The 10,098-nt window shown below is 34.2% G+C and overlaps 1 protein-coding gene across 1 annotated transcript; it reads right to left on the minus strand.

The window, feature by feature from the left end:
- Nucleotides 1–1,573: 1,573 nt before the first annotated feature.
- Nucleotides 1,574–9,758, minus strand: Lum (lumican). The gene is made up of 3 exons (XM_076853204.1): nt 9,481–9,758; nt 6,264–7,146; nt 1,574–3,023 (listed from the first exon to the last, which is right to left on the minus strand). The coding sequence occupies exons 2-3, from the start codon at nt 7,123–7,125 to the stop codon at nt 2,869–2,871; spliced, it is 1,017 nt and encodes a 338-aa protein (XP_076709319.1). The 5' UTR covers nt 7,126–7,146; nt 9,481–9,758; the 3' UTR covers nt 1,574–2,868.
- Nucleotides 9,759–10,098: the final 340 nt, after the last annotated feature.

The raw sequence follows: 10,098 nt of genomic DNA on the forward strand, positions 1-10,098 counted from the left end.
GGTGACTCATGCTATTTTTATGAACCTACTTTTTCCCCTTTCTTTTTGGTTTTGTTCTTGCAATACTGGGGAGATTGAAACCAGAGATGCTTGACTACTGAGCTATAACCCCAACCTTTATTGCTTGACTACTGAGCTATAACCCCACCATTATTATTATTATTATTATTGTTGTTGTTGTTGTTGTTATTATTATTATTATTATTATTATTATTATTATTATTATTATTTTGAGAGAAGTTCTCACTAATTTATCCAGGCCAGCCTCTAAATTTAGATTCTCTCACCTCAACCTCCTGAGTTTCTGGGATTATAAGTCTATGCCACTATACCAGCTAAAACTAAGATTATTATTACTTTCTTAGAAATAAAGAGATCAAGGTTAAGAGATCAATAAATACGTTTGAATATGTAAAATTAATATTAATTCTCATTTATGTGCTTTGGGAACTACCATGCTTATCTAGAAAAAAAGGGGATTTCTGCTTTTTAACTGTTAGATTTCACTTGTTTGATCGTAGTATATATTAAATATTTTGAAAAATGTGTGACACAAAACACCAGTATAAGCATGCCCTATGGATTCTCTTAAAAAATGTGAAATCTTATATTGTGTAATTTACAGAGCCTGTATATCTGGGGCACTGTGTCTGGTAATCCATCTTTAGAAAATACCATGACATGCTGATTAAGCACTTAACAGTTTTGAAAAATACCAGTCTAACTGGGGTGGAGATAAGGAGATGAGGGGAAACACAGACAAGCTGGTCTCCGTATTTTCTTCTTCCATAACTCCCTAGGGCTGGGAAAGGGAGAGAAGAAGCAAGCAGGTATTTTGTGTTTTCTAGAAGTACCCTAAGAAGAAGAATCCTTTCCAGCACTATCTTAAGAAGAAGAATCCAAGAATGCAAAAAGGAGGTATTCCCAAACAGGATCTAAATAGTGTATCCCAGATGCTTCTACAAGGGAATACTATCATGACTTAACTTGATCCACATCAATCAAACTTTGTTCCAAAGGGAATTCATGTTTTAAGTTAATTACGTTTTAGACTTAATAATAATATAGAATTTTGGGAGGAAGGAAATGAAACACTTTCAAAGATGTAGATAGACTGCAAAGCAATGCAGAGACAAAGCTCATGAAAGGTCATCACATGTTTGCTAAATGGAATTTATGCCATATCCTCTACTATCTACTTGAGAATAGGTTTCCATGGATTATTGATGAATTTTATAGATAAGGGAAGGGAATTTTATTTTTAATTTATTCTATAATACTTTTTTGTGGAAACAAAACAAAATTTAAGTTCATACCAAGAAATGGCTTGAGCAATATAACAACCCAAGGAATTTAACATTAGGTAGAAAAGACATGAGGATCAAAAATACACCATTTTCCTAATGTAATAAACATTGCACATCTGACTGTCAACTCAGTCTTAATTGATGATGGTCATTTGGTGATAGAACATTTTATAGTGAGACAGAATTCACTAAAAATGTTCCATTAAAAACATTAAACTTTAATGTTTTCCTTTGTTTGGACACATATCTGACTCTACAGGCATTAGTTTGGGATGAATATTTTGACTGCATGAAGTTTGGCCACAAGTAGGCTTTATTAGCTAGATACATAGTATTTTAATACATTATATGCTCTATTGTTTTCCATTGTGTAGAAACATGGATATCCACAATATGCTAAATGAAAGTTATTATTACTGGAGTTTGAGCTTAGAACTTACATTCCAAATACACTGGCATCAGCATACAATAATTTTTAAAATTTCAGTTTCAGAAAATTTTATATTCATTCTAATTCTGCGAACTACTCACCATTGAACAACCCACCATTTTCTTTTAAAAACCAAGAAATTATTAATCATTGAGATTTTATTATTAACACACCATTACATATGAATTGGCAAAAATAACATGCATGGGAAAAATGGTAAATAGCCAAGCATGTTGTGCTATGTAAATACTCATTATCAGATGTGTTTAGTAACTCCTTGTAAGTGGATGCTATTTGAAGACTATTTATTTGGTAGGAAATCCTATGTGCACACAAGTAAAACGTTGTAGGGTAGAGATGCCTTTTGAATTTTAATGTATTCCTTTATACATTTCATACATGAGAGACATGAGTTTCACAAGAAGCCAAACAATGATGCCATTTGGTATGTTTTATTTTGCTATTAGCTTGTTAAACACAACATGCAAATAATAAAAAAGAAACATACATGACTTAGAATGAAAAACAATCCTAGAAAAGAAAAGCTTCATTGGGTAAATATGAAAATTCTTAACACTGAAAATAATTCTTTTGGTGCAGGTGGCTTCATAAATTCTGTTTACTATTTTGCAAAAATATTGGTCTCAAAATATACCACTTATTTTTCAACAGAACAAATTTGAACATAGCAAGATGGTTTGAGCTAAGACAGTACACATCCTTATATATTGAGACCACCATGCTTTTTGGTGCATTAAATTAAGATTTAGGGGCTATAAAACTTGGCTAAATTCTATGCAAACAGTAAAATGTTTTGCATATTATTTGACAGTAGAGGTATAGAAAATAATAAATTTACAAATAAAGCATTGTGTTTGATGTCTATTTGTGTGTGTGTGTGTGTGTGTGTGTGTGTGTCTCCTCATGATGAAATAGGCCTGCTTTTCATCTTTTTTTTTAAAGTGGTAAATGTTTACAAAACATTTTCCCTTTGAACTTAAAACTCATGAAAGTAATGAACAAAAACAAAAAATGGATACTCTAAAAACTTTACACACAAAGGAAAAAAAAAAACCCTAACCATAAAGTACTGCCCCAGGATACACCTCATGTAACTGCAATTAGAAGGTATTAATTGACAGTGATTTCATTTGCTACACGTAGACATTCATACATATCAGGTGGCAGATTGGTGTGGGTAAGATGATTGCCATCCAAACGCAGATGCTTGATCTTGGAGTAGGACAATGGCCCCAGAATCTTACAGAAGCTTTTTACTTCAAACTCTGCAAATTAAAGCATAAAAAATTTTCAATGTTTCCTGTTAGTGTACAGTCTTGAAACAATCATTTAACAATTCCTCAAGTGTATATTATCAAACAGGTGTTCTTCTCATTTATATTACGTACCTTTGAATTAGGTACCATTAAAAGTATATTTCAGGCTACTATAATAGCACAACAATATTTAGTAAATCATAAATAAGGAAGCTCAGGATACTCAATACAACTTTGCAAAGAACAGGATTCATTGATTCTGATGAATAAGGTCTAGAAAGGCATTTACAAATGTGTCTTATTATCAAAGAAATCTTGAAATATTTAGTCTGACATGAAGAAATGTAAATTGATGTGGTTGTATAAACAGCCTCACCAATACATGCATCATGGGTTTTATGCATCTGAAAATAACAGATTTAACTAGATGTTCTCTAAAAAATGTTCTAGCAACCACACACCACAACAATGAATCAAAACTGCAAGGCAAAAAACGAATCATGGAATGTCCACCATCTGAGCCAAAGTTCTTGTGTGGTTGAAAACTGCTGCAAATGAAAACTGGTTTAGTTTTAAATAGAAACCAAGGCTATTGTTGGGTTGCATGATTATGTGTGAACATAGAAACTATCTGTGTGCTCCTCTCCATTTAAACTTAACCGTATCTGTATCTAGTCTTCTATCTTATAATTTTCTTTCACTTGCAAATGCTAGTTTAAACAATGGCTTCAGTGGAAACCCAAACCCACCATAGTCTTTTCCCCCAAGATGGTCTCTAAATAACTTCAGTGATTCTAGGATCTTTCTATGATACCTACCTCTGAGAAACTATGAAGCAAAAGAAAAAAGATGGGCACAGGCTATGATGGGCTTCTACCTCTGCCACTTATCAGCTGGGTGACCTGGAATATTTAGTTGATCTTCTTGTTTGATATAGCATATGTATCTCATTGTGTTGCATGAAGATGTAAATATGGTAGGTAAAGCACTTCATATAGTTCTTGTATAGGGAAAACTCAATTTTTTTTTCTTTTCCAATTTACTTCATATTAAGAAGGTTGATGATTAGGCTAATGCTTAGAGTTGCAAGATTAAAATATAAAAAAAAATATTTTGGGCTAAAGAGCTGGCCTTCTGTATCTATTGGTTCCACATATTCAGATTTAAACAACCACTGATCAAAAAATATTAGGAAAAAAAATTGCATTCAAACGTTCAGACTTTTAAGTTGTCATTATTTCCTAAAAATATAGCATAACAACTACTTGATATAAATTACATTATTTTAAGTATTATAAGTAATCTAGAGATTAAAGTATCTTGGAATGTTTGCGTGGATTAGAAGCAACCTCTCTGTTGTTTTACATAGGAGACTTGAGCATATGTGGATTTGGGTATCCACTGAAATTTCTAGAACCAATCACCATAGATGTGGGGAGACGCCTGTATATTTGCTTATATTAGACATTACATATAACAGTAGACATTAAACCTTAGAGAACCTATTTATATTATCAGTATGTGGACAACTAATATTCATGATTACTACCTGGCAAAATAACCTAAGTTGAAGAGAAGGATGCGAGGACAAACTTCAAGAATACCTGACCAATGCCAAGGATAAAGAAGGAAGTAAAGTAATGCTCATGTAACCTTTTCAAATGACCACCATGTGCTGGCACTTTGGTTTCTACCTCAGTGTGGCACTGAGTAACCTTTGTCCTTTCTCCTGTAGGTCATTTTTCTTCTCTCTCTCACCGGCCCTTCCAACCTTCATTCATACAATGGATAACCAGCAAATGTGCCTGCATTTTCATCCTTCTGTCTCATTTCAGAGAAAGAAGTAGCCTTGTTCAGTTGACTAATCTCCACCCACTAAATCTAACAGATCTCTTCATTCATTCAAATTTCTTGATTATTTTGATCTGTGAAAATATCCTTCCTCCTAACCCAAAATGTTTAAACTGTGGAATCCTGGATTGCTACATAATGAATTCCACACTTGAAACAACTATAGAAGCTAAACTATGCTAGCTTGATTGTGTAACATGTGGTGGTCAAATGGTACCAATCCTTATTTTCCAGATACAATAAGGAAAATGGTGTTTGAGTTGGTACCAATGGTCTCCTTCATGAAAGCACCCCAGCCCTACTAGAAGCTACAGAAAACTGTTTAAGAATTACCATGTAGTCATAAGATATACTGTAATTTTCTGATAGCAATATCTTTATCCAGTATCACAAGGAGCCAATTTTCATGAAATAAAAGGGCTTAACTTCAATACAGTATTTGCAAAGACAATTGCTGTATATGCAAATTAGTGTTCTCTACCTGAGTTTTCATTTATAAAACCTGACAGGTGAATTGTGATTTTGTTGTCTGAAAATATCTTGTTAATGAATAGAGAAATAATGATGGATTTTTATTTCCCACCAAAATCTATATGACTTCAATTGAAAATGCCCCAAAAGACATAAGAGGATTGGGTCAATCTCCATCCAGAAGATAAATGAAAAATAAAATATGGCAGCAAGAGAGGAGAAGAAATCCAAAGAAGGGAAGACTTTTGTAAAAGAAAAGTTTCTCTTACTGTACTATTTTCAAAGACAAGGAAATTCTAAACTTTATATGCTTTATATAATTTTTCTTCCGTAATCTTCCCTCAGAGTCCATTGGAACACCTTGAAGTCCATACACACCATAACAGAGATAAGAGAAGTAGATGATGGTCAAGGTTAACAGAGTAACATACTCAGTCCCAAGTAAAGGTGCCAAGGAAGACCATGAGAGCACATGACTTGTGGTGCAGGTCATGTGAGAGAGGGTTAAAAGTCTCCGCTAACTGTATCTCTTCTGAACTTATTTGTTCCTCCCTGAGCTGGATCTTGCCAGAAAATAAGTATAGGAAACAAATTTAAGTCATAAAGGAATTAAATAATAACAGATAAATATTGAGAGATAATATAGCAAGATAATTAACACAGAATATTAAATTTGATAAAATTTCATATTAAATTCTTTTGTCTTAACTATTCTTCATTTTCACATTCCAAAGAAAGTCTAGAAAGAATTGGATATTCAACTGAGCTAGAGATCTTATATTTTTTAATTAGAGGGATCTTTTGTTGATATTTTAATTCATTTCTATTAAGTATAGTCAGAAGCAATATTTTTTTTTTTGCCCAGTTTAGGCTTTGCAAAACTTCAGATTATACAAAAATCAAACATTGGCACAACTTTCTACTTACTTTCAAGTTCATTGACCTCCAGGTAATAGTTTTCAAGATTTTCATTAACTGTGGGTATGCTCTTAAGTTTATTATAAGAGAGATCCAGCTCCACCAGAGATGATATATTAAAAGAATTTCCAGGTACCCCACTATCAGCCAGCTCATTGTGAGATAAACGTAGATACTGCAGCCCATTAAAACGCTTGAAATACTCATCAGGGATGTTGTTGATCTTGTTGTTGTCTAGGTAGAGGGTTAGAAGAGATACTGGGAGACCAGAAGGCAGTTTGGTCATCTGATTGAAGCTCAAGTCTAGGTACTCAAGTGACTTGAGACCTTTTAAGGCGGCTGAGATGGCATCCTCTTTGAGCTGATTGTGTTGGAGGTGGATGAAGGTCAAGTTTACCAGTCCCTCAAAGGAGCCAAGTTTAGAGATCTTGTTATGAGTAAGCTGCAGATCCTCGAGTGATTTGGGGAGTGGGCCCACAGACTCTGTCAGATTGTTGTAGTTGATATGCAGCTTCTTCAACTGTTTCAGTTTAGAGAACACTTTTCCTTTTATCTTGGAGTTTTCCAGAAGGTTGTGATCTAGAATGAGCCACTGCAGATCAGTTACGTTTTCAAAGGCCTTTTCATCGATATGGTCAATCTGGTTATTCCTAAGGTAAAGATACTTGATTCCAGGGGGCACCATGGGCACACTTTTCAGTTTCAACTCATCGCAGTACATGGCGGTTGGGTAGCTTTCAGGGCAGATACACTCTGGTGCACAATTTGGTGATGATTGCCCATAAATGGATAGAGGGAAATCATAATCATAGTACTGGCCACTGGCACCACTAATTAATGCCAAGACGAGAGTAAATGCACCTAGCTTCATTTTCAGCAAATGCCTTGAATCCTAAATAAGAGTGGAAACATAAATCGTTATATAATGCTATGCTTTCAAGAAAAGAAAATTCAATTTGCAGTGTGCATTTTGTTGTATTAGTTGTCCAGTGCATCTAAACATAGTGTCTTTACATTTTTTTATTTAAGTATATGATTAGAGGTGTATGGTTACAACTTTGGGGCAAAGAACAGGTTTCAGATTAGATGGCATACACAGGCGCCCCCTTCTGGGCAACCCACACATAACTTTCCTAGTTTTTCTCTTTTGGTCCTCCCTTAATTAAATGACTTTCTTCAAGAGGTTGCTGGGTGATGCTCACTGACCACAATGTCAGAACACTGCTTCAGAACATCTCTCAAAACAAGAAGAAATGAAAATTAGAAGATAATTGTAAACTTCATACTGTACCCTATCATTCAACGTCATTAAAATGTCTCATTAAGAAGATCTTTACTGGGAACATGGACAATCTGTGGTTTCCCCTGGAGACAGCAATTCTTATTATATTTGAGGTAGAAGGGGAAGGGGATACAATCCTTTACAAGTGTCTGGTTATTGTTGGTTCTGAAAGAGGGAAATAGAATTCTTGGTCTGGGTGTTTATTTACATTATTTCAAGTTTTGTTTAACATTCCATATTTTCAAACACATTTCAAAACTATTCTAAAACTAATATTTATAAAACAAATGTTTATTAGAGAAATGTTAAATACTCTAAGAATTCTTAAATCTAAAAAGACTTCCAACTGGTAGAAAAAAATATTTTCCAACTTTCGAAATATAGTTCTTTTTCCCAATAACTCATAAGTTGTCTATCTTATTCATGACAAGATTTAAGGTGGCATGATTTGATTATCTGGATTGTAGTGGCCTCACAGAGTAGAAATGAGAAAGAGGTGAGGATGAAGGAAAGTTTGTTTTTTTAATGCTGGCATCAGGAACCATGCAGGAAAGGATTAAATTAAAAATAAAAAAAATTTAAATAATTTACAACTGTTATCTTCTCATATGAACATATTTCTAGGATGAGGCTCAGTAACAAGGAGGTCAACTGTGCAGAAAAGTGCAGGTTTAGCACTTTAGGAAAAGGAAAACTAGAATATAAGAGTTGGACTTCTATAGACTAAGGAAAACTGGTAGCTCTGGAAAGAAATCACTAATGTGAATAGAATCCACATTTCAATATACTAAATATCATATTTTCCCATGAGACGTATGAGACAAGATTTTGGATCAAGGTAGTTTGGAACAAGTAGGATTTGGAGGACTGAAGAATTCCAAACATGTTTTCTTTAACTTGGAATCATAAGGAACTTATGTTAGCTGATAAAAACATTTTAAAAAAAAAAGCTATTAGAAGCACTTAGGTCACTAATATCAGATGTAATCAGATTCTTGGTAAATTATTCCCTAAGATTATGATGGAGTCATTTAATTCAGTGGACAGGACTTGGCCATGATGATCACATAACTAAAAAGAACATGCTGACATGTTCCTGGGCTTCTTTGTAAGTTGCAGTAAGTTAATGCTACAAAGATAAGTCTAGTTTCATTAATAAGCTTCTACCTCATTTTTTGAGTATCCACCAGCACAGTCATGTTAACTATAATGTGAGTTTGGAGTAGTAACTAAAAATGCTTCCAAATTTTTTGTCAGAGTAAAAACCAGGGCTCTGAATTCAAAGAGAGTTTGTAACTTATATAATGCTTCCACTATGAAAAAAAATCACACTGTACTTTTTTGCTCCATTTTTTTTTCCAAAATACCTGTGGTTATAGAGGAATTTTTTTTTTCAAAAAATAAATCATTTCCCAGAAATTCTTTAAAACATGTTCCTTAAAGTATATATTCAACATTATCCAAATCTTTAAAATTCACAAAATAGGAAAAAAGCAATCTGTAAATCCTTTAGCTCACATTTTATAACACAAACTATTGATGGTGATTTGTAACAAAGTATAACTATGTCTGTATCACAAAACATTGTGAAAGCTGATTGAAGTGACCTTTCTATGTTCCAATATTAGGTTTCCACAATACTAACATATATAACTCACTAGCCTGAAGAGCAAACACTTAATTTCCATTCTTTCACAGTATCTAGTTTAGCTCTTCTCTCATCCTAACCTTGAAACCTTTTGTCATTCCCCTTGCCAATCAATACAACCTAAAAATTTAGAAAACACAATAAACAAAACGAGAAAGTAAATGGTCAGAACGGTGGGTTTGCATTTGAATAGCCACTGGCAAATCTGTTCTGAAATTTTTTTTCCTGTTTCTGTTACAATAAACACTGTCCCAAACAGTAAGCATCCCCTGGGCTACAGTTAAAACAGCACTTACCTCGATTTCTTGACACTGCTTCCTTTAATTCTTAAAGCAGATGCACTGGGACAAGAATCCACCAATATATGCTGTAAACTCTGTCGGGAAGGAACTGGCTGCCAGATTCTTAGTGATACCAGAGCTGAGGAGGGTGGGGGGGACCAGCACAGTCACTGCAGTCTCTGAATGGAGTTATGTCATTGTGGGGCTCTTGTGGTGTGGCATGTTAACACTCAGCTCTCTAACGAAGTGCAGGTGGACTTGCTGAGCAACCACAGCCCAGCTCATTCCCTATGGAATGAGGGAGAGATACTTGCTTAACTAGCTCAAATACCATTGCTTTTAACCAGGACTTGAGTCCTGCTCCAGATGAGGCAACTCAGTGAGAAAGTGTCTCTTAGAATCTTTACTTCTGTGGCTGTGGCAACAATTAAGTGTGATTTGTTTGGCCAACTATTATGTTCATCTAAACTTCTCATATACCATAAACAGAGCAAATAATTTTGAGAAAATGCAAATCAGCATCAGATAAACTAATACCTTCTTGTTCATCACTCTGGGAATCTCTATTGATTTACTTGGACTAAATTAAACTTTTGTTAAGATGATAACGCATTGGTTTCTAATGTTTGCAAA

This window comes from Callospermophilus lateralis, chromosome 4 (assembly GCF_048772815.1).
Source record: "Callospermophilus lateralis isolate mCalLat2 chromosome 4, mCalLat2.hap1, whole genome shotgun sequence".
Taxonomy (NCBI): Eukaryota; Metazoa; Chordata; class Mammalia; order Rodentia; family Sciuridae; genus Callospermophilus; species Callospermophilus lateralis.